The sequence below is a fragment of the Loxodonta africana genome, chromosome 5, assembly GCF_030014295.1.
Source record: "Loxodonta africana isolate mLoxAfr1 chromosome 5, mLoxAfr1.hap2, whole genome shotgun sequence".
NCBI lineage: Eukaryota > Metazoa > Chordata > Mammalia > Proboscidea > Elephantidae > Loxodonta > Loxodonta africana.
In genome coordinates, this window is record NC_087346.1 from 158,213,493 (window position 1) to 158,238,218 (window position 24,726).

The 24,726-nt window shown below is 46.8% G+C and overlaps 1 protein-coding gene across 2 annotated transcripts in view; it reads left to right on the top strand.

Moving 5' to 3' along the window:
* Positions 1–24,726, top strand: part of FAM193A (family with sequence similarity 193 member A) — a 201,302-nt gene that overhangs the window by 122,887 nt on the left and 53,689 nt on the right. For both annotated transcript variants that reach the window (XM_064286156.1, XM_064286155.1), the window contains exons 5-12: positions 7–241; positions 5,593–5,717; positions 16,407–16,554; positions 18,494–18,571; positions 19,880–19,992; positions 20,110–20,352; positions 22,860–23,013; positions 23,135–23,314. In XM_064286156.1, coding sequence (XP_064142226.1) covers positions 7–241; positions 5,593–5,717; positions 16,407–16,554; positions 18,494–18,571; positions 19,880–19,992; positions 20,110–20,352; positions 22,860–23,013; positions 23,135–23,314 — 1,276 coding nt within the window. The remainder of the gene's footprint in view (positions 1–6; positions 242–5,592; positions 5,718–16,406; positions 16,555–18,493; positions 18,572–19,879; positions 19,993–20,109; positions 20,353–22,859; positions 23,014–23,134; positions 23,315–24,726) is intronic.

Consider the following 24,726-nt stretch of genomic DNA (forward strand, 5'->3'; position numbering starts at 1 on the left):
GTGCAGGCTCTGCGAGAGGGACCCCTACCAGCTGTACCAGCGGTTGGAGCAGCAGGCCAGAGAGTACGTGCTGGAGATGAAGGTGCGGCTCCTCAGGCAGCTTTCGGCAGCAGCCAAGGTGAAAGCGCCCTCAGCCCTCCCAGGCCCGCCCCAGGCGCACCAGTTCATCTCCCTGCTCCTGGAGGAGTACGGCGCCCTCTGCCAGGCTGCGCGCACAATCAGCTCCTTTCTGGGCACTCTGGTAAGAGAGAGACTCACCTTGTTTTGTTTTTAAGGCCTTTTAATGACGTGAAGACCATAGAGAGTGGCATATTGAAAGGCACTTGGCCACACTCCCCTGGCTTTTGTCCAGCAATTCAGATGCTAAGGCATCACCCCACCTTCAGGGCTCTCTCAGTCCTACCAAAGGAGACGGGCAGGTGTGTTCTCACTGGGGCCTCGGACCACCTCAGAAAGGCACTGAGTGAAGGTAACATGTGGAAAGAGATCTGGCCTCGAAATGTGGCTCACGGTCGCCGGGGGATCGAGCATAGACAGTCTCGGTGCACCTGCTGCTTGGCAGGAGGCGACCCCGCTCTCCAAAGACACATGCCTTTTAAGTTGTCCTAACTCTTACAGAAGCACCCCTTTACTAACAGTTTGCAGAAGTTTTCATCATCGCTTAAGATTTGTTATTACGTGACACTTCATTGTGCTACTTTGGGGCGCTTTCTTAGTGATAAAACTACATTTTAAAACGAATATCGTAGCAAGTGGCTACCACCTCACATTTTAAGCCCAGTGGTGTTTGAAAAGCAGACAAACAAAACGCATTGCTGTTGAGGTGATTCTGACTCATATCAACTCTAAAGGACAGACTAGAACTGCCCCATAGAGTTTCCAAGGAGCGGCTGGTGGATTCGAACTGCCAACCTTTGGTTAGCAGCTGAGCTCTTAACCACCATACCACCAAGTCTCCCAGTGATCTTTACCTGATTTTAAAGAAGTTAATGGATCATCTCTAGAAAAATTTATATTCATGCAGTTTTCACACAAGTAATTTCATGGGTTCTTGGGCTGTGATAGACCATTGCCATTGCTGTAGGCAATGTCCTAAAACCTTGGGGAAAGCATCCATTGTGAGGAAAGATAGCTAGGTAAATGTGTGTGGGGTTTGATTTCTGCTTCAAGACCCAAAGCTAAGAAATTGGAAATGAATCCCAGGTCTTTCCTTTGTGCCTGTTCCTTCATTTAGCTTTTCTTGTGGCATTCTGTCTCCCATCTCTGCCAATTGAAATTTTACCGCTTCTTCAGAGATCTAAGTCCAGTGCCACCTCCTCTGTGAGAGTACCTGGTCCCCCATCTCCTGGGAGGAGGCAGGGTGTGAGTACAGCCAGGGTCTCACCTGCCTGCCTGAACGTGGTGTTACAGAGAGATGCTGTTGTGCTGCTCAAGTCTAGACACTTCTCAGATGTTTGAGAAGAATGCTGCTTTATGAATTAATTTAAACCATGTTTATTGGCACCATCACCTACCAAATTACTCAGAAATGTTTTCTTGTGATTTGGAAAAAACTCCAAACTTTTAGTCCAAAATACTGCTATATTTTGGTCAGTGTTTTTACAGTTCCATTACAAATAGAGATATTCACTTTGGTTTCCAGTGCCATGGCAGACTAGATACCCTAAACTACTCCTTCCTCCAAGGGAAATAACAGAGTACTAGGTAACATAAAATCTTTTAAAACACATTGCTGTGATGGCACAAAAGAGAAGCCTTAGAAATGAAAAATAAGTTGAAAGCAGGAATCCTGAGAAAGACAACATTCACTCTGATGACTTCTGACCCCTGGAGACCCTCACTTTCTGCTTTGACAGCTGCATAGGAGACAGGAGATAAAAGCTAAGTCCAGCCCAAGGTGGGGTCAGCACATAATGCTGGTGCCACAAATGACTACAACCTGAGTATAGGGAGAAACTTTGCCCTGGAGGGGATGGCAAGGAAGCATGCCCATCGCGATCTGGTGGTGAGCAGAATGGGGAAATAAGACCTCCCCTGAGATTTCAGAGGGGTTTGTAGTCTGAGTTAGTGCTATTGGGGGTATGTGAGAGTTTCAAGCCTAGAAATTATTTAAAGTGGTCTGAGGTTGATAGAAATGTCAAGCACCTGGCAGAAGGTCATGCAGATCACCTCCAGAGGGCCCTGCCTTCAGTCTAGCTTTACAGAGTTTCCATAGATAAAAGTCCCAACAAAATATGAGCAGCTCTCAGTCAAAAAAAACAAAACAAACAAACAGAAAACCCAAAAAACAAACTACAGGCTTCAAGGAAGCATGATTGAGAGCCAGCATAAACAACAGGATCAGGTCCCAAAGACATTTAAATACTCAAAGAATATAAAATAACTATGAATTCTACATGTAAGGAAAAAAAAAGTTTGAAATTGAGTCAAGCATCAAGACTGTGAAGAACAGTCAAGCAGATTTGAAAAAGAAACAAAACTTAGAAAATACACAATTGTTAACTTGAAAACACTTATTGAATATATTAAACAGTGGAATAAAAACAGCTGAAGAGGGAATTAAGGAACTGGAAGAAAAGTAATTATACAGAATGTAGCTCAAAGAGACAAAGAAATGGGACGTATAAGAGATAAAATATATTAAGTCGTAAGGATTTAGGCTTAACCATAGCTCATCAGACTTTTCAGAGGAGATTAGAGAGAATAAATGTTTAGATCAAGGAAGCCTATCAAATTTCCTAAATAAGATAGATAATAAATCCTTACCTAGATACAGCATTGACAGGAAATTGCCAGAAATTCAAGCTGAATTCAGAAGAGGACATGGTACGGGGAATATCATTACCGACGTCAGATGGATCTTGGCTGAAAGCAGAAAATACCAGAAAGATGTTTACCTTTGTTTTATTGACTACTGAAAGACATTTGACTGTGTGGATCGTAACAAATTATGGATAACGTTGCTATCTTAGTTATCTAGTGCTGCTGTAACAGAAATACCACAAGTAAAAAAAGTAGATTGCTTTAACAAGGAGAAATTCATTCTCTCACAGTCTAGGAGGCTAGAAGTCTATATTCAGGGTGCCAGCTCCAGGGGAAGCCTCTCTCCCTCTCTTGGCTCTGGGGGAGGGTCCTTGTCATCAATTTTCACTAGTCGAGGAGTTCTCAGTGCAGGGACCCCAGGTTTAAAGGGCATGCTATTCTACTGGCTCTTGTTTCTTGGTCCCCTTGTCTCTCTGCTGGCTTCTTTTATATTTTGAAAGAGATTGACTTAAAACACAACCTAATCCTGTAGATTGAGTCCTGCCTCATTAACATAACTGCCTCATTAACATCGTAGAGGTAGTATTTACAACACAGGAAAATCACATCAGATGACAAAATGGTGGACAATCACACAATACTGGGGATCATGGTCTAGCCAAGTTGACACATGTTTTGGGGGGACACAATTCAATTCATAACAATTTTGAAGAATGGGAATTCCAGAACACTTAATTGTGCTCATGACCAGACTGTACATAGACCAACAGGCAGCCATTAGAACAGAACAAGGGATGCTGTGTAGTTTAAAGTCAGGAAAGGCATGTGTCGGGGTGCATCCTTTCACCATATTTACTCAATCTGTATGCTGAGTACATAATCTAAGAAGCTGGACTATATGAAGAAGAATGCAGCATCAGGATTGGAGAAAGACTTATTAACAACCTGCAATATGCAGATAACACAGCCTTACTTGCTGAAAGCCAAGAGAGCTTGGGGCACTTACTGATGAAGATCAAAGACTGCAGCCTTCAGTATGGATTATGCCTCAACATAAAGAAAACAGAAATCCTCACAACTGAACCAATAAGCAACATCATGATTAACAGAAAAGATTGAAGTTGTTAAGGATTTCATTTTACTTGGATCTACAGTCAACGCCCATGGAAGCAGCAGTCAAGAAATCAAACAAAGTATTTCATTGGACAAATTTACTGCAAAAGACCTTTTTAAAGTGTTAAAAAGCAAAGATTTCACTTTGAGGACTAAAGTATGCCTGACCCAAGCCATGGTATTATGCATGGGGAAGTTGGACAGTGAATAAGAAAGACTGAGGAAGATTGGATGCCTTTGAATTGTGGTGTTAGCGAAGAATATTGAATGTGCTGTGGACTGACAGAAGAACAAACAAATCTGTCTTGGAAGAAGTACAGTCAGAACGCTCCAAAGAAGCGAGGATGGCGATACTTTGTCTCACATACTTTGGACATGTTATCAGAAGGAATCAGTCCCTGGAGAAGGACATCATGTTTGGTAAAGTAGAGAGTCATCGATAAAAGGAAGATTCTCAAGGAAACGGATTGACAAGCGGCTGCAACAGTCAGCTCAAGCATGGCAACGATTGTGTGGATGGCGCAGGTCCAGGCAGGGTTTCATTCTGTTGTACGTGGGGTTGCTGTGAGGCAGAATTGACTCTGCAGCATGTAACAACAACAAAGATACAGCATAATGACAGCTACAGAACACCCCAGAAAAAGCTATCTCAAGAGCCAATTATAGGAATTCGTTTAAAATTGCCAATAAGATGTGATATGAAAAAACCAAACCCGTTGCTGTTGTGTCGATTCTGACTCATAGCGACCCTATAGGACAGAGAAGAACTGCCTCCATCGAATTTCCAAGGACTGCCTGGTGGATTTGAACTGCTGACCTTTTGGTTAGCAGCCGTAGCTCTTTAACCACTATGCCACAAGGGTTTCCATAAGGTGTGATATATGAGTGTAATTCTGGATTCAGGATAGAGAGCAATATAATGGATTTCTGTACGTCCCTTATCTAGATTAAGCAGTTATCAACATTTTGTCGGACTGGCTATGTTAGCCTTCTTTTCTTCCTTCCCTTCCACCCTCTTTCTCTTTTTGATGTAGTAACAAGTCCTGGACAGTGTGCCATTTTTTTCTAAAACCATTTCAATATGCATCTCTAAAAATGGACTATTTTACATAATCATAGTACCATTACCACAGCTGTGAAAACTGATAGTAGTTCCTTAACAGTGGCGAATGTTAAAAAATTTCCAATTATCTCAAAAATGCTCTTTTATAGTTGGAGCATTCAAATGAGGGTCCAACAAGGTTCAGTAGTCCTAGCAGCATTCTTAAAATGTTGTCCAGTGATCTGAGGTATATAGAGCTGTGGTAAGGCAAACTCGGTTCCGTCTCTTAAAGTCCATTTCTCAGAGCATCAGTTCTCGACATTGTGGTCGCAGGACCCTGTACGCTTAACATTGAGGACCCCAATGAGGATGTGATCTCCCGGGCAAGCTATGTGAGAGAGTTCCACTTTGATCCAGTGCATGACCTGCCGTTTCTCCTGCCGTGCCTCCCCCAAGAGTGTAATGCACAATTCATTGAAAAAATGAGATGTGCATTCCTGTGCTTCGGGACAGACAAGGCACCATGACTGCTCATAAACAGCACCCTGGGCAAGCGGAGATGGTGCAGACCTGTGTGTGCTGGTACATGTCGGGGGGTGGGGAAACTTCCCTCTGGGAATCGTTGAATCTTCATCAGTTCAGTATATCTTTATTATTATTATTTTTTACTCTAGGAAAACGAGCATTTGAAAAAGTTCCAGGTGACGTGGGAGCTGCATAATAAGCACCTGTTTGAGAATCTGGTCTTTTCGGAGCCTCTTCTCCAGAGCAACCTGCCAACGCTGGTGTCACAGATCAGGTACGAGGCTCCATTTCTGTAAATCCCATGTGGTCGCAGCATGTCGTTTCTCCGTGACGTAGCGTCCATGTTCCTGAAAATCCTTGCGGTGTGGAATTTCTTGCAGTAAAAATAACAGGGCTTAGGGAAAACATACAGTGTGGGCAGAAAAGAGTATGTGAAGAGTAATACAAGTGAACTTCCCTACCCAACCAGTTCAACCGTTTGTACGTGTGTAATTTAGGGACATTGATTACGTACTTTGAGTTGTGCAGCCATTCTTATCACCCTTTTCTGAGTTGTTCCTCTTCCATTAATATAAACTCACTGCCTCCTAAGGTTCCTGTCTAATCTTTCAAGTTTCTTTTATCACCTTGATCCCAGATAGATCTTAAAAGAGCGTAATGCCCAAGCCAGACTTTTTTTTTTTTTTTTTTGCTAATTAAGCTAGACTGTTGTTGTGAGGTGCCATTGAATTGGTCCTGACTCATAGTGACCTTATGCACAACAGAACAAAGCACTACCCTGCCCTGCACCGTCCTCACAACTGTTGTTATGCTTGAGGCTGTCATTGCACCCACTGTGTCAGTTCATTTTGTTGAGGCTCTTCCTCTTTTTTGCTGCCTGTCAACTTTACCAAGCATGATGTCCTTCTCCAGGGATCGGTCCCTCCCGATAAAGTGTCCAGAGTACGTGAGACGTGGCCTCTCCAGCCTTGCTTCTAAGGCACATTCTGGTTGTACTTCTGCAAAGACAAATTTGTTTGTACTTCTGGAAGTCCATGGTATACTCAATATTCTTCGCTAACTCCATAACTCAAAGGCGTCAGTCTTCTTCAGTCTTCCTTATTCATTGTCCAGCTTTTGCATACATATGAGACGATTGAAAATACCATGGTATGGGTCAGGTCAGCGTGAAATGGTATGTGGGATGGTATCTCAGCGTGGTTTTGTTTTGCATCTCTCTGATGGCTAATAACATTGAGCACATTTTCATGTGTTTGGTGGCCATTTAGAAACCCTGGTGGCATAGTGGTTAAGTGCTATGGCTCCTAACGAAAAGGTCAGCAGTTTGAATCCACTAGGCGCTCCTTGGAAACTCTATGGGGCAGTTCTACTCTGTCTTATATTGTCGCTGTGAGTCGGAATTGACTCAGTGGCAACAGGTGACCATTTTACAATTGGGTTATTTGCCTTTTTTATTGTTAAGTGTCGAAGTTTTATATATATATATTTTGGTTATTAGATTCTTATTGTATGTATGGTTTATGAATATATTCTGCCAGTCGATAGCTTGTCTTTCCACTTTTTTGGTAGTCTTTTTTTTTTTTTTTTTAATTTTTATTGTGCTTTAAGTGAAAGTTTGCAAATAAGTTAGTCTCTCTCACAAAAACCCATATACACCTTGCTACATACTCCCAATTGCTCTCCCCCTAATGAGACAGCCCGCTCCCTCCCTCCACTCTCTCTTTTCGTGTCCATTTTGCCAGCTTCTAACCCCCTCCGGTAAAGTCTTTTGATGAACAAAAGTTTTTACTTTTTATTATGTCCCATTTATTTACTTTGTCTTTTGCTGCTTTTGCTTTTTTAAAATATATTCGATTATCCATTATTAAAAGCTAGGCCCTGGAACGTTGCCCTTGCATTTTCTTGTAATAATTTTATGGTTTTAGATTTCACATCTCTGTCCTTAATCCATTTTGAATTTGTTTTTGTGTATGGTGTGAGGCATAGATCCTATTTCATTATCCTGCACATGGAAATCCAATTTTCCCCACAATATCTCCTTGCTAATTGAGTGGACTAGCACCCTTGTCAAAAATCAGTTCATCGTAGAAGTGTGGGTTTATTTCTGGACTCTCAGTTCTGTTCCATTCATTGGTCTTGTGTCTGTTGTTATACCAGTACCAGGCTGTTTTAATTACTGTAGCTGTATTGTGTGTTTTAAAATCAGGAAGCATGGGTCCTCCTGTTTTATTCTTATCTTTCAACATTGCTTTAGTTGTGTGGAGCCTCTTGCCATTCCATATAAAGTTGAGGACTGGTTTTTCCATTTCTGTAGAGAAGACTGTTGGGATTTTGATTGGAATTATATCGAATCTATGGATTGCTTTGGGTAGTATTGATAGCTTAAGTCTTCCAATCCATGGATGTGGATGATCTTTCCATTTTCTTAAGTGTTCTTTAATCTCCTCAGCAGTACTTGATAATTTTCATTGTTTAAGTCCTTCATGTCCCTGATTGGATTTATTCCTAATATTTTATTCTCTTAGATGCTGTCATAAATAAATGCTAATTTCCCTTTCAGATTTCTCATTGCTGGTGTATAGAAAACCAACTGATTTTTGTTTGTTCACGTTATACCCTGCAACTTTGCAAAATTCCTCTATTAGCTGTAGAAGTTTTCTTGCGGACTCTTTGGGATTTCTATATATAGGATCGTATCAGTCACAAATAAAGATAATTTTACTTATTTTCCAGTCTGGATACCTTTTACTTCTTTTTTTTTTTGTCTTACTTCCTTTGGCTAGTAGGACTTCTAATACAATAGGAATAGAAGTGATGAGAGCACACACACTTGTCTTGTTCCCGATTTTAAGGGGAAAGCTCCTGTCTTTCTCCATTAAGTGTGATGTTGGCTGTTGGCTTTTCATACGTGCCTGAGTCATACTGAGGAATTTCCCTTCTAGTCCAGTCTTCTTTAGGGTTTTTTTTCAAGACAAGGTGTTTAGTTTTGTCAGATGCTTTTTCTGCATTCACAGAGATGATCATGTGGCTCTTTTCCTGTGTTCTGTCGATGTGGTGTATTAACACTGATTGATTTTCTAATGTTGACAAGTGAACTTTCAAATAATAAACCCAGTATAAATGCTACTGTGGATTTAGCCCCACACAGCCCTCACAAATAAAGGAAAGCTACGGGAAATACGGCACTTTACTGTGACTGGAGACTGCTCTGCTGCCTGGTGGCGAGTGTGTTTCCACTGCAGCCTTGAGCCTGCAGGTGAGCTGGGGAGGCCCCAGTGTGTGTAGGGTGGGCTCCCCTGGGCCACGACATCCGCAGTAGGTGGATACTTGTAGTTCCATGGCGTTCCTCTTTGTTCACATTCGGGCTCTTCTTACTGGTGTGAAGACCCCTCTAACTCCCTCCTATTTGGGATGCTGGACTGTGTGCTTTTACCAAGACAGGTGTACCAAGTGCTCAGGACCAGACATTTGCACATGGGTACCTGGGGCTCAGTGAGATTGAGAGAGAAAGGGGATGTCATGTGTGTGTTCTTTGGGGCGCTGGGCTCCGTTGGGGGCATTCTCGGTGATCGGAGCAGAGCCTCCTGTGCAAGGTCACACCAGCGACCATGGCTGTGCATTTTGGTGGCTTTATTTCTTATCTGTTTACCTCAGATGGGCAGATTCCCACATTGTAGACACATTATAAGGCGCACTAGTGGTGCAACAGTTAGGTGCTTGGCTGCTGACCAGAAGGTTGGCGGTTCAAACCCATTTAGCTGCTCTGCTCAAGAAAGACCTGGCAATCTGCTTCCTTAAAGATGACAGTCAAAAAAACCCTATGGGGCAATTCTGCTCTGTCATGTGGGGTCATTATGGGTCGGAAGTGATTCGGTGGCACCCACCAACAGTCATGTTACAACAGAAGAGACTACAGTCCTCTTTGCCTGTCCATATTGAAATATATTGAGAGCAAATGCAGAAAAAGGGGGAATGGTAAGTAGATCAAATATTGTGGCATTTACTTATACACCAGTCACTGCTTTTCTCCCCTTCTTAAGCCCTTGTATTAACCCAGTCCTTGTTTTCTGTATTCCCAAATTCCATGTGAGGGTTCCCCCTGTCCACACCTCTGGAGAAGGAGGTATTCCCAAGCAGCTGGGGAACAGGCGACTGAGGAGAAAGATACCAGAACGAGATGTCATGTGGATGTGACTTGCCCTCTGCTTTGTTTTTGATCCTTCCAGCCAGCCTTTTCACAGCCTGCTTCCTGTCATACCGTGTCCCTTCCATGTCCACTGTTTGAGAGCATCCATGACATTCCGTAGGAATATGTGAGACCTGAACGCTCTCACCCCCATCCCACGGAAGAAAAGGAGTCAGGAGAACTCAAAGTAATGAGTTTGAAATGCAGAGCATGGTCTTGTCCCTAATCTATGAAGTTCAAAGTCATCAGGAGCATGCAGGGTCGTGTCCCTAATCTGTGACATGTGGAGTCATGAGGAGCGTACAGGGTCGTGTCCCTAATCTGTGACATGTGGAGTCACGAGGAGCCTGCGGGGTCATGTCCCTGATCTGTGATATGTGGAGTCATGAGGCGCCTTCAGGGTCGTGTCCCTGATCTGTGACATGTGGAGTGATGAGGAGCCTTCAGGGTCGTGTCCCTGATCTGTGACATGTGGAGTCGTGAGGAACCTGCACGGTCGTGTCCCTGATCTGTGACATGTGGAGTCATGAAGAGCCTGCAGGGTTGTGTCCCTGATCTGTGATGTGTGGAGTCAAGAGGAGCATACAGGGTCGTGTCCCTAACCTGTGACATGTGGAGTCATGAGGAGCGCACAGGGTCATGTCCCTAATCTGTGATATGTGGAGTCACGAGGAGCCTGCGGGGTCATGTCCCTGATCTGTGACGTGTGGAGTCATGAGGTGCCTTCAGGGTTGTGTCCCTGATCTGTGACATGTGGAGTCATGAGGAGCCTGCATGGTCGTGTCCCTGATCTGTGACGTGTGGAGTCATGAGGAGCCTGCGGAGTCGTGTCCCTAACCTGTGACGTGTGGAGTCACAAGGAGCCTGTGGGGTCATGTCCCTGATCTGTGACATGTGGAATCATGAGGAGCCTGCAGGGTCATGTCCCTGATCTGTGATGTGTGGAGTCATGAGGAGCCTGCAGGGTCATGTCCCTGATCTGTGACATGTGAAGTCACAAGGAGCCTGTGGGGTCATGTCCCTGATCTGTGACACGTGGAATCATGAGCCTGCATGGTTGTGTCCCTGATCTGTGATGTGTGGAGTCATGAGGAGCCTGCAGGGTCGTGTCCCTGATCTGTGACGTGTGGAGTCACAAGGAGCCTGTGGGGTCATGTCCCTGGTCTTTGACGTGTGGAATCATGAGGAGCCTGTAGGGTCGTGTCCCTGATCTGTGACGTGTGGAGTCATGAGGAGCCTGTGGGGTCGTGTCCCTAATCTGTGACGTGTGGAGTCATGAGGATCCTGCAGGGATATGTCCCTGATCTGTGACGTATGGAGTCTTGAGGAGTGTACAGGGTCGTGTCCCTAATCTGTGACATGTGAAGTCATGAGGAGCATACAGGGCGTGTCCCTAATCTGTGACGTGTGGAGTCACGAGCAGCCTGCTTGGTCATGTCCCTAATCTGTGACGTGTGGAGTCGTGAGGAGCCTGCGGGGTCGTTTCCCTGATCTGTGACGTGTGGAGTCATGAGGAGTGTACAAGGTCTTGTCTCTAATCTGTGACATTGCAGTCATGAGGAGCCTGCAAGGTCATGTCCCTGATCTGTGACGTGTGGAGTCATGAGGAGCCTGCAGGGTCATTTCCCTAATCTGTGACTTGTGCAGTCATGAGGAGCCTGCAGGGTCATGTCCCTAAACTGTGACGTGTGGCATCATCAGGTACGTGCATCTTCCAGGACAGTGTGCATCCTGCAGGGCTTCTTCAGGCCAGATGCCAGCATATTTACCTTTCACTGACCCTTTCTCGGTGTGCCAGTGTGTTCACTGGGTCCATCACCAAACTGCGGGTGGGTAACAGAGTGCATTGGAAGCCCAAAGTGTCTGATAAACTTCATTTTTTTCTGTGTCCTAGTTCTGGATTTTTCCATTCTTTCATCTCAAACGATGACCAGACTGCAAAGATGAGCAGTGTTTTAGGGTCTTGAATGTCAATTATGGGATTTAAGCTGCAGTAGGTAACCCTCGACTCCGCAGGGACAAGTGAGGGAGCAGGATTAACACAGATGGGGCTCGTGACCTCTGGAAGAGTGGTTTCCTGGGTGCTTCTCAGGCAGAAGCCCCTTACAGCCTAGAGGGCCAGGCAGGTACACTTGTGGACCTGAGTACAACCTGAGTCTTTAAAATCTTTAGAATTCACACAGGAGCTTTCAGTGTACAAGTATACATTTAGTAACTCGTAACGTTTTGTTGACAAATTATATGTGTACACTGCCCCCTAAAGTAATGTATTTTAATATTAAAACTTTATGTCTGGGCCTACTCATATTTGTTTAACTTTTTTTTATTATAGAGTAAGATACAGTTGGAGAAAACCACACAGAGCAAATGTATAACTAAATGAAGTGTTAGAAGGTGAATATCCCAACAGCCACCACCCAAGTCAGTTCCCCTGTGCGTCCACCCCAGGCGCTGATGACTCGGCCCAGGTGGTCACCACGCTGGCTCTCACTTCCATCATGCCTTGCATTTCTTTATTCTCTAAGCACCCATGTGTGCCTTTTCATCCTTAGCCTTGCCTGGTTTTTTATCTGGTGTGTCTTTGCCCTCACCCTCTGTCTAGGAAAGAACCAGGTTGATTGTCCTGTGTAGAGTCGCACAGACTGGGTTCTGCCAAGTGAACGCTCACGGTGCCGTCTGGCATGTCCTTCTGTCCTGGCTGCAGGGTGGCAGCGGGGTCCAGGGGGCTCCACCAGACACAGCTTCCATCTCTTGGGCAGGACTCTCGGAGGGTGTGCCTTTATCAGGAGTGCAATGCACATGCAGTTTGCCTTAAAGGCTGTCTCGGGATCCCAAGTGGCCACCAGAATGCTGGGGTGAGACTTCCACCCAGTGGCACCATTCGCTCCACGGCGTTATGTCCTTTCAGCCTGACCAGGTCATAGACACGAGCCACGTACGCAGTGTGGGCACTAGCAAAAACCGTTGTAATTACTCAGACGACAGACGGAGTGCCACAGGAAATGCTCCATGACCAGCAGCCCCCTGGCTGGAAAGCTATCAGGTGGAGATGGGAGGCTCTTGGACGCGTTCCCTCACTTTTGCACCTGTAGGCTGAAGGATCCAAAAGGGCCTACCTCCTGCCAGCTCCCACCCACTCCGGACAGGTAGGCTTAGTTAGTGGGCTGAGGGCTTGTGCTGTGCTCGCTCACCCTTTCACCATAGCTGAGCCAAACCAAACCAAACCAAACCCAGTTCCGTTGAGTCAATTCCGACTCATAGCGACCCTATAGGACAGAGTAGAACTGCCCCACAGAGTTTCCAAGGAGCACCTAGCGGATTTGAACTGCTGACCCTTTGGTTAGCAGCTGTAGCACTTAACCACTACCCCACCAGGGTTTCCCAGCATAGGTGAGGGGACAGAAAATTCCTTCCCCAGCTACTCTTCTACTTCCAAGCCTGTGTGACCCATTCCACACCTGCCTGACTGCCCAAGGAGAGGGTGGAATTATGTCTCTTTCAACTGCTGACATTTAGACAAACCATTCTGCCTCAGAGGGGCCAAAAATGCCTGCTTTTCCCTTTGTTTGTTCAAAATAGAATGTGTAGTCTGTAACTTGGAAGGAGCGCATCGAGGACTTAAGGCAGAGTGCACCGCAGGCGCTCCCTGCAGCCTCTGGGCAGGGCAAGAGGGCAGCGTGGAATTACAGGGGACGCGGGCTTGGCGTCCAGAAGGGACATGGTAATGTGAAGTGAGGAGACAGATTAGCAGGAGTGCTGGACCTCATTCAGAGATTGCCGTGTGGTAAGAGGAAGACTCTGTTCCCCCAGGCGTGTTGTCGGTTTGGGGCTGGGGTCACACCAGGCGTATTGCAGAGTCCAGGAGAGACACGGCTTCAGGAGTTTTGTTTCCTGTAAAGCAGAAGTTGTCTTAGGAGAACAGCCTTGATAGTTTAGATCACCTCAGTCACTGTGTGAGGTAATATTTTCTTCTTCCTTCCCCCCCCCACCGCCCCCGCCCCGGGCTTCCTTAATTCCTCAATTCTATCTTATTTCTGCTTGCTCCTGCTTTGGAGGGATTTGCATACGTGAAAACACGTGGGGACAGCTTCCGCAGCCACAGTTTGGAGGGGCTCCAGTTGTGCCCAGTATTCCCATGTGGTCACTCGACAGCAGACACAGGAAGGAGAAGGGGGTGATTTCCTCCCATCAAAGTGCTTTAACTTGAAAATAGCTCTTTTTTTTTAATATTACAATTTTATTTATTTTGTCGTTGAGAATATATACAGCAAAACATACACCAATTCAACAGTTTCTACATGTACTGTTTAGTGACACTTATAACATTCTTCAAGCTGTTTAACCATGCTTACCCTCCTCCTAAAAGAGCTCTTTAATGTTTGTTTCTTATTGTAAAATTTTGTTACATTGTTTTTGCAAATAAAATCCTGAAAATACAGAAAAGCGTGGGAAAACGGAGGTATGTAGTGAACAGTTTGGTGTTTCTTCTAGACATCTTTCCTATTTTTGCTTCTCTTAGACACATTTCTACTTACATGTTCCTGCACTCACGTCTCCACTTACGTGCCCCCACAGTCACGTCTCCACATACATGCCCCCACAGTCTAGTCTCCACATATATGCTCCCACAGTCTTGTCTCCACTTATATGCTCGCACAGGCAGGTCTCCACATACATGGCCCCACAGTCACATCTCCACGTACATGCCCCCACAGTCAGGTCTCCACATACATGCCCCCACAGTCACGTCTCCACATACATGCCCCCACAGTCAGGTCTCCACATATATGCTCCCACAGTCTCGTCTCCACATACATGCTCGCACAGTCAGGTCTCCGCATACATGCCCCCACAGTCACGTCTCCGCATACATGCCCCCACAGTCAGGTCTCCACTTATAGGCTCCCACAGGTAGGTCTCCACATACATGCCCCCATGGTCACGCCTTTACTTAACACGTGCATACGTTCATTTCGTAACCTATGTACTCACGGATGTGTGCGGGTATGTAGGAGTATATGCAGTTATTACATTTTCGATAGCCCATAACACCCGTTTTCTAGCTGCACTGTGATGTGTTTAGGGATCCGCTGTGGGAAGACTCCAGTTTTTACATGAACAACACTGATTGCTGGCCCGGCGCAGCCTCTCTGTGCTCTTTGGTGATTACACATGTCGTCTTTACTTTTGGAAAATTCTTGTCGTGATGTCTATTCAATCATTTTGGTTCAAATATTGATATATTTAGGTATTGTCTTAGTTATCTAGTGCCGCTGTAGCAGAAATACCACAAGTAGGTGGCTTTAACAAACAAGTTTATTCTCCAACAGTGTAGGAGGCTAGAAGTCCAAATTCGGGGTGCCAGCTCCAGAGGAAGGCTTTTTCTCTCTGTTGGCTCTGGAAGAAGGTCCTAGTCATCAGTCTTCCCCTAATCTAGGAGCTTCTCAGCACAGGGACTCCAGGTCCAAAGGATGTGCTCCCCCACTACTTCTTCGTTCTTGGTGGTTGGAGGGCCCCCTCATCTCTGCTCGCCTCTCTCTTTCATATCTCAGAAGAGATTGACTGAAGAAACAGCCTGATCCTGTAGTTGAGTCCTGCCTCATTAACATAACTGCTTCTAATCCTGCCTCATTAACATCATACCAAAAAACCAAAACCACACTTGTTGCTGTCCAGTGATTCCAACCCATAGTGGCCCTACAGGACAGAGTAGACCTGCCCTATAGGGTTTCCAAGGAGCGGCTGGTTGATTTCAACTGCCGACCTTTTGGTTAGCAGCCATATCACTTAACCACTGCACCACCAGGGCCCCCATTAACATCATCCCCAAGACCCAAAAACCCACTGCCATCGACTCGATTCCGACTCATAGCGACCCTATAGGACAGAATAGAACTGCCCCATAGGGTTTCCGAGGAGCACCTGGGGGATTTGAACTGCTGACCTTTTGGTTAGCAGCCGTGGCTCTTAACCACCATGCCACCACGGTTTCCCATTAACATCACAGAGATTAGGATTTACAATACATGGGATAATTACCTCAGATCACAAAATGGTGGACAACCACACAATACTGGGAGTCATGGCCTAGCCAAGCTGACACACATTTTGGGGGTACACAATTTAATCCATAACAGGTATTAAGAAAAATTTTTTATTTCTGATGGTAAAATATATATGTCTCCCCTCTTACCTTCCTCCTTCCTGTCCCCTCCCCGTCCTGTCTCCTTTCCCTGAACCACCCTCTTTTTCCAAAACCAAAGTGGATTTTCTCACGTCCACCTTGTGTGTCCTTTGTTTCCTGTTACATTCTCATTTTCCAACAGGAGATAATGCAGAATAAATTAAAACTGTCTTGTTCCTTCGGTTGATTCTAATTTTATATTTTACTTAATTTAAAAAACAGATCCAGATTTTATGTTTCTCATGAAATGCTGTATATTCTCTGGATTGGTGGGTTTCAAGAGGGAAAGCTCGTTGACAGCTCCATGCTTTAGTGACCTGAGTCGCCAGGACTTCGTCTTTTCTTCGTCACTGGTTGTTTTCTTAGGAGTGCTTGTTTCTTGATTATGTCCTCTGTGCCATGCTCGGTGCTTGGTGTGCCGCGTACATAATTATCGATCCGTCTCAGCAGGTAGCCTGGTTAAGTGCGCCTTGCCGTCCCCCTCACTCAGACTGGGAGGAGAGGGTCAGGACTAGACTCACTGGAGCAGAAGTAGCCTGGGCACTGAGCACCAAACGCTCTGTTCCCTTGTTAGAAGGCCTTCTCTCTTGCAGGCTGGGCACTACCACGCACGACACGTGCAGTGAGGACACCTACAGCACCTTACTGCAGCGCTTCCACCACGCGGAGGAGGAGCTGCACCACGTGGCTGAGGAGTGGCTGGAGTGCCAGAAGAGGATCGACGACTACGTGGACGAGCAGGTGAGCCAGGCGGGCACTCCTGTGCTGCACGGTGGGGCCTCACCTGTCCTGGCGAGGGGCTTAAGGTGAGCGCTTGGGGCAGTGGCAGTGGCTAGTCAGGTGCTGTGTCTGGCCGGGTCTTCGCAGTCTCCTTGGCACAGGCTGCTGCCCAGGCTGAGTGGCAACCCTGCTGGGGCCTGGACCCAAACAGCACCTGCCTGTCCCCATCTACTTCCTGACCCTCCCTGTCCAGAAAGGGGGTGTAGATAGACATGAGCTGCCACCCAGCAGGGGCTGAAAAGGGATTGAGGAAACAGAAGAGGGAGGGGAATGGTGGGAGGGGATGGTGGCACCGAGGGAAGTTGCCACACGTCCACAGACACCGAGCAGGGGCCTGGAGAGGGGGTGGGTCAGGTGGGAATGACCTGCTGGCCACCCTGCTGGTGGCCCCCTCCCTCAAACCTCTGGCCGAGTCAGGCAGGAATACATTAGGAGTGGCCTGTTTTAAAGGGGACACTGTGAGGAACATCCAAGAGGGAGTGACAGAGCTCTGCATTACACTCTGGGTGATGTTTGCAGGAAGTAGGACTCCAGTCCTGGCTCACACTGTGCAGGTCCCGGGTCCACCTGGGATTGTTGGTGCACTTGGATGCTGGTGTGACCCCTCACACTGCTGCCTGCCTGGGCCTGTGGAGATGCTGGGGAGGGGGCTGTCCTCACAGCACTGCCTGCCTGGGCCTGTGGAGATGCTGGGGAGGGGGCTGTCCTCACAGCACTGCCTGCCTGGGCCTGTGGAGATGCTGGGGAGGGGGCTGTCCTCACAGCACTGCCTGCCTGGGCCTGTGGAGATGCTGGAGAGGGGGCTGTCCTCACAGCACTGCCTGCCTGGGCCTGTGGAGATGCTGGGGAGGGGGCTGTCCTCACAGCACTGCCTGCCTGGGCCTGTGGAGATGCTGGGGAGGGGGCTGTCCTCACAGCACTGCCTGCCTGGGCCTGTGGAGATGCTGGGGAGGGGGCTGTCCTCACAGCACTGCCTGCCTGGGCCTGTGGAGATGCTGGGGAGGGGGCTGTCCTCACAGCACTGCCTGCCTGGGCCTGTGGAGGTGCTGGGGAGGGGGCTGTCCTCACAGCACTGCCTGCCTGGGCCTGTGGAGATGCTGGGGAGGGGGCTGTCCTCACAGCACTGCCTGCCTGGGCCTGTGGAGGTGCTGGGGAGGGGGCTGTCCTCACAGCACTGCCTGCCTGGGCCTGTGGAGATGCTGGGAAAGGGGCCTTGTAACAGCACTGCCCACCTGGACCTCAGAGAACCTGGGGGCGGGGGAGCCCTCACAGCGCTGCCCACCTGGGCCTTAGAGGGAGGGGGTGGGTCAGGTGGGAATGAAAGAAGGGGCTGGTATGTGCCGGATACCTTACATGATCTTGTTCCGCTGAGTTACAAAAAAGATGATACAAAATTTGGTATAATGTTTCTCTCACCACATCTACTACAACTGTGGCTACAGACGGCCTCTTGTTCAGAACGTGGGGAGAATTTCTCGTACCATCTTCTTCTGGTGTTGCATTTAACCTCTGTCAGTGTCAGTGGAATGAATTATGTAAACATCAAGATTTACTCATTCCATAGCCTGCCCCCTCCCCAGGAAGCCAATGCCCCGAGACGCCTGGTTTCCTGGTCCCTTCCCCTCGGTGTGTGGGTCTTCCTCTGCTGTAGTCTGGGAACTCCTTCGGTGCCAGCGTGGGGCACTAGGTGACTGTTGAATGTTCACCCATTGTATCGACTGATCAGCTAGAATACCTTCATTTCTCTTTTGAATGTGAACCCATCTCTGTAGTACTGCTCTTTTATTTTGTCTACATGTAATGTTTCTTGTATACGCCCTCTGGAAAGCTCCTCCCTTGGAAGATATCCTGTAAAAATATTGCTGTTGCTAATTTTTTTTTTTTAACATCCCCTCATTAGATGACGATGAAAACCAAACAGCGCATGTTAACGGAAGACTGGGAGCTTTTTAAACAGAGGCGATTCACTGAAGAGCAGGTGAGGCTGCAGAGAGGAAGGGGCTGAAGGTTTGGGAAGCAGACACCCTTGACTGCAATGTGGACGGCTCTCGTGTGTGTCGATGTGCTCTGCCGTGACAGACCAGCATTTGGAGACAACACAGGGCTGGCAGGCCACACTCATAAGTCCTCAGGGTCAACCCATCGCACCGATTGACCCATATCCTTACGTTCCATTACTCCTCACGGAAAACCCGTGTGTACTGGGCAGCTTGTTACAGCCTGTGAGGCTGCTGTCTCCTCTCTGCCCTTGATGCCTGCAACCTCCACCCCCGACCTGTGCACCGCTGAGGCCGTTCTTCCCCTCCTGCCTGCTGCTGGTTCCCACTGGGCCTCTCTGACCCATCTTGGGGCTCACTGTCCAGGTCTCCGTCCCGTGTCACCCTCTGGCCTACAGCTCCTGTCTGCAGCCCCGTGTCCTGCCGCGCAGTGCTCTCATTGCCGGCCCTTGATTTCCGTGTCACCCGTGAGTTCAGCCCAGGTGTCCTAGAATCTGCCAGTGTGTGCCTGGCCCAGTGCTCCTCCCCTTGTCTGAATTGCCAGCCTCAACTCCTGTCTGACCACTGGCTCAGGCCTCCCAGCCCCTGCCCCGTGGAGCCTTCTTTTCTGCTTCCCCGTCCCTGATTAGGTTGTAGCCCTAATACTCTTCATTCATCCTATCTTTTTTTTTTTTACATGACCTCTGGTTTTTGTCTGTTTCTCTGCCACATTGTAACCCCCTTGTAGGCGATGATTTCGTTCACCTCCCTGTACTCCTGGTACCTAGCCGGTACTTGCAGACACAGGGTAAATGGCAGGTGTCCGCTGCAACCCTGCCCTCCAGGGTGTTGGTGTGAGGTCACATGACAGCTAGTTTGCTTGAGAGGAAGCTTGTAGGGATTCCTGGCTCCCAGGGTCTGGGGTTCAGCCAGTGACCCTGGCTCCAGTCATCTGCCCCTGTCTTCCTGGCCTCTCCACCGTAGGACTCTGAGACCACTGGTTTCTTGATGAACATGACGTATGTTACCATAACAAAACAAAACCAAACAAAACCGTGTTGCCGTAGAGGCGATTCCGACTCATAGCAACCCTATAGGACAGAGTAGAACTGTCCCATGGCGTTTCCAAGGAGCACCTGGTGGATTCAGACTGCTGACCTTTTGGTTAGCAGCTGGAGCACTTAACCACTGCGCCACCAGAGTCTCCTGTATGATGTATTTATATAACTGTAGCTGCTTAAAAGTACAAGCTGTGTAATCGAGGGGCAGTGCCTGGCCGGGTTAGAACACTGTTTTGTAATTTCCTCTAGTTAACTAATAAGAAAGCAGTAGCTGGCGAGAACCACTTCACAGACACCATGAGGCACATGCTGTCGTCACGGCTGGGCATACCCGACTGCCCCAACTGTAACTACAGGAGAAGGTGAGCTCAGAGTCTGAGGCAGCGGGGGCGTGTGGCCGTGACCCGGCGTGACGGCTGCAGAGCACGTGTCTGCCCTTCCTATGGCTCTTGTGGTAACTGTCCTTCCTTCCCGATCAGATGTGCTTGTGATGACTGCAGCCTCTCACACATCCTCACCTGTGGTATCATGGACCCCCCCGTCACTGACGACATCCACATTCATCAGCTGCCGCTGCAGATGGACTCTGCTCCCGACTATCTCTCTGAGATGCGCCCACCGAGCGTGTCCTCAGCAAGCTCAGGGTCGGGCTCCAGCTCCCCCATTACAATTCAGCAGCATCCCAGACTCATCCTCACAGACAGTGGCCCTGCACCAACTTTGTAAGTTGTGACTTTGTCATAAAGGTTCAGTAATCCAACCGTGCACAATACAGACAGTAATGTCTACAGCAGTACGCCTGTCGTTTCAGTGCTTTTAATGGAGAAAGGACCCTTGTGTTTTTCAGGCAGCTTTCTAAACACATGAGATCAGCAAACCCAAAGTCTGACACTATTTCATTACCTGAGGAAAAAAATATGGTCAATTAATAAGCACCAGTAATGGAAAAAAGCATGTTTGTATGCAGGGGAGTGTCTATTCAATTATGGTTTCCCATTTTATTTGAGCGTAGCAAGTCCGCTTTTTTTACCATCTCATTGTCAACAGCCTCCATGCTTGCTCCGTGTCCTGCCGAGCACTCAGATGGTCGTGTTGGTGTGTGGTCTGCAAGGTTCTGTCTCCAGAGTTCCCACAGCGCAGAAGTCATTTCACGTTAGTGAGGGGGTTTTGCAGCCGTCACCAGTAGACATTGCAGATGTGGGTCCCACATTTCTTCTGTTACGACCCTGTCACTTGTTGAGGCTTCCCCCTCTAACTTCTGAAGGACTGCATACGGATATGTTTTTATCTGAGTCAGCCGAGGTGTCCGCTACTCACATGCTAGAGTGTGCGTGTGCCATGAGCCTGAGGAGAAGACTGGGCCCTGCTGCTCCCTGGTGCGGTGGTCACCCAGCCATGGGCACCTTGGCTCTTCTCACATTTCTCTGACAGATCCAGGTGTATTGTTACTACATCGGGCTCTCATGGCGGCTCTGAGGCTTTCCTTCAGATTTCTTTCCACTCTTAATTGGGACTCATTATCAACCTCAAAATAATTCCAAAGGAACAGGCCTGAACGTCATGGCTCTCTTTGTTCATAGTGAAAGACTTCACACTGTTTTGTAGCTTTAGAAATGCTGTGTGCTCTCTGGGAGCACAAGAGTCCTAAAGGTCTTACCATTACTTGTTACCCAAATCTTTATAGGAACATGTAGAAGTTAAGTAAACGTATGTTATCTAATAAAATTTCAGTTAGAGAATTCCATCTCTGTCCGCTTGATATAGCTGCTGATATAGGTTCTGAAGCTCCTGGGCTGCGCTTAGTGGGGAGAGCCTTCCGGCTATGGGGGCCTGCAGGTGCTGGGTGCCGTGGCTGCCCACTGCTGCTCTTGGAGGCAGCTGGGCTTGAGGCCGTCAGCAGATGTTGGTGAGGGCCTTCCTCATGATAAACTGCTATGGTTTGAAAACCTTTCAGGCTTATCTGGTTTGTGTTTTCCCTTTCTTGGTGCCATTTCTAAATTAAGTGAATTAGAGCCATGCTATTTTAGTAACTGTTCCTCAGTGCCTTCTGGAGTGTTTGGGATCTCATGTTGAAGAGGCCTGCATTTGTCACTAGACAGTTACCTACGTTTCTGAACCTCAGTTTCCTCATGGGTGAATGGTGGTGAGGATGGTGCCTCAGGAGAGGGTGTGTGCTGACCACAGGCCCTCAGCAAACCCGAGCCGTGTTCCGGGCAGCCTGCTGTTTGTCCTTTGCTTTGGTGAGCTCTCAGTTGTGTGTTGATTCTTGTTTTCTTAAAATGAGTTAGGTATTCCTGGACGTGTTTCTGAAGGAGATGAGGACACCAGCCCTTAGGGTCTTCACCCACTGTGTGGCATGTATGTGGGGACTGAGGGACGTTTGTTCGTGGTCACATTTTGACTATGGGCTCTGTGCCAGCTGTTTTCACAAACCAGGAAATCATACATTTTAAGCACCTTTCTAGAGAATAAAGCCTTGAAATCTGCTGGAAAAAAAAAATTAAATACAGTGAAACCTGTCAAAGTTGGAACCTATAAAGGCAGAAGCCTGTCAGAGAAGGAAAACACCAGTATTTTCCACTAAAAGGAGCAATAGAAGGTGTTGAGACTGCACCCTGTCAAAGGCCGGAAACTTTCGAGACCTGGAAAAACAAGGTAGTCCTGTCAAGTTCCGGCTCTCGCAGGTTTCACTGTATCCCATTTCCCATTGCTTTGATGTCTTGCTAAAGCGAATTTTTTGTTTAAGGTCCTGACTGACTTGACCACTGCTCCCTTTGTGGTAAAAGAGTATTTTGTCACTAAATGGCTTTTAAAGTTTTGTTCAACTGGCTATTTGTGAAATAATTTTGGTGGTTATAAAAATAAACACCCCTCTATACCCCTTTATCTGTAACTGAAAATTAAATGTTTCTGTTTAGGGATGGCAGAAGAAAATAGTTCTACATCAAGGCCTTTCAAATGTAGTGTTAAATGGAAATGTATCAATATATACGATCAAGTTTTTGTTGTTTAATAGTTGTACTTTGGGAGCTTTGTTTTCCTTGATTCGTTCAAGTAGTCCAAGTATTTTGTGTTCTGGTTACTAAGCAATGTTTAGTCTGAGTGGTACTTGACATAAAACTTTGTAAACGAGGACCTTCCTCTGTAAAGGAAACGCCCGTGCCCAGGCAATAGTTCACCCACTGTCCTCCAGCCCATGGCCTCATGGTGACTCTCTGCTTGGTCTCAGTTGTAGTGATGATGAAGATGTTGTGCCATTGTCGGCTAAATTTGCTGATATTTATCCGTTGAGCAACTATGATGACGCTGAGGTTGTGGCCAATATGAACGGAGTTCACAGCGAGTTAAATGGTGGCGGGGAAAACATGGCCCTGAAAGATGAGGTACGGGCTTGACTTTCTTTGTCGATACAATAAATGTCATGAAGTGGTGGTCTGACATTTTAATGTTTTATATAAATCTTCTGTTTTGAAAAGCATAAATTACAAAAGGTTGCTTTTAAAGTCCCCTCAGGTAAGCAGTACCAGTAGTAGCTCTTCAGAAGCTGACGATGAGGAAGCAGACGGCGAGAGCAGCGGGGAGCCTCCAGGAGCCCCAAAGGAAGATGTAGCTCTAGGAAATGGGAGCCTCGGGAAGGAGGAAGACAAAGTGGATAGTCCACCCCCGTCATACCCAGCTCCACAGGTACAGTTTTATTATTTTCACATTTTCTGTTTTGCATTGTGTGTATATTTTCTTTAAACATGAAACTTATTGTTATACGAGATTATTGCATTTCTAATAGTTTCTTTAAACATGAAATTTATTGTTATATGAGATTATTGCATTTCTAATAGTTTCTGAAGATTAGAAAAATGAACAAATATGGTTCGACTTATAACTCCATTGCGATATTGTTTCTCTTGCTTGAATCTGTAATCATCAACCTTGACTTGGCAACACCCCAGGGTAGCCCCCTATTATCTAGGTGTCATGGACCTTTTAGTCTGTTCAAAAGCAAGGGGAGATTTTTCATAAAGTAAAATGATGGAATATTAAAATTTCAGAAAAGGTTGGTATTAGAAGGGGACGTTTATTTCTGTTGGATATCTGTTTTTCTGTTAATGAAAAGTGAGCTTAACTTATTGGACATTCTTTTTAAAGACACAGAGTTTTAAAGTAGATGCTCAATAAGTAACTTTTAAATGAAAAGATGAACAAAAGGTTAAGATGCTTCTTAATTAATTTTAAAAGGTAATGTAAATAAATGGTTCAAAAGATAAAAATGATGTTAAAAAGTGCTAAGAAGTCTCGCTCCTTTCCCTACCCACCCTTGTACCTCGTCCAGTCAAAACCACAAACCAAACCCGATTCTGACTCATAATGGCCCTATAGGACAGAGGAGAACTTCATAGGGTTTCCAAGGAGCAGCTGGGGAATTTCAACTGTCGACCTTTTGATTCGCAGCTGAGCTCTTAACCACTGCACCATCAGGGCTCCCCCAGTTCCAATAGGCAGCTCGTTTTATTTGCTTATTGTGTGTCCTTTCAGTGTTTATTTAAGCAAATACAAATATTCTTCCTTCGTTATGAAAAAGGCTATCTACTATTACACACTCTGTTTTTCTACCTTGCTTTTTCACTTGACAGTGTATCCGGAGAGCCTTTCTCCATCTGAACCAAGAGCAGTTCCTCACTCTCCCTCACTAACCTCACTGTATTATATCGTGTGGCCATTTGGTTGGAGAGTACTCCCTCGTTCTCCATTACTGACCTCGCTGTATTACATCGTGTGGCCATTTGGTTGGTTGGTTTTTGTTTTTAATGAGTGCCCTGCTGATGGGCACTTCTGTGGTTTTCCGTTTTTTGTCATTATGAACGATTTCCTGAGTACCCTTATACATCTGCCATCTTGTGGAAAAGCAGAGGTACCTTTGGGACTTACCACCAGCAGTGAGTTTGCTGGGTCAGAGCATCTAGGGGGAGTGGGTGATTCACCATAGCCCCCCCACCAACAGGGCCCGTGCCCCCCTACCCCACCCGACAAGCAGGAGCACCATAGCTCTGATAGACAAGAATTGGTAACCCCTGTGATTTCAGCTTTCATTTCACTTTCTG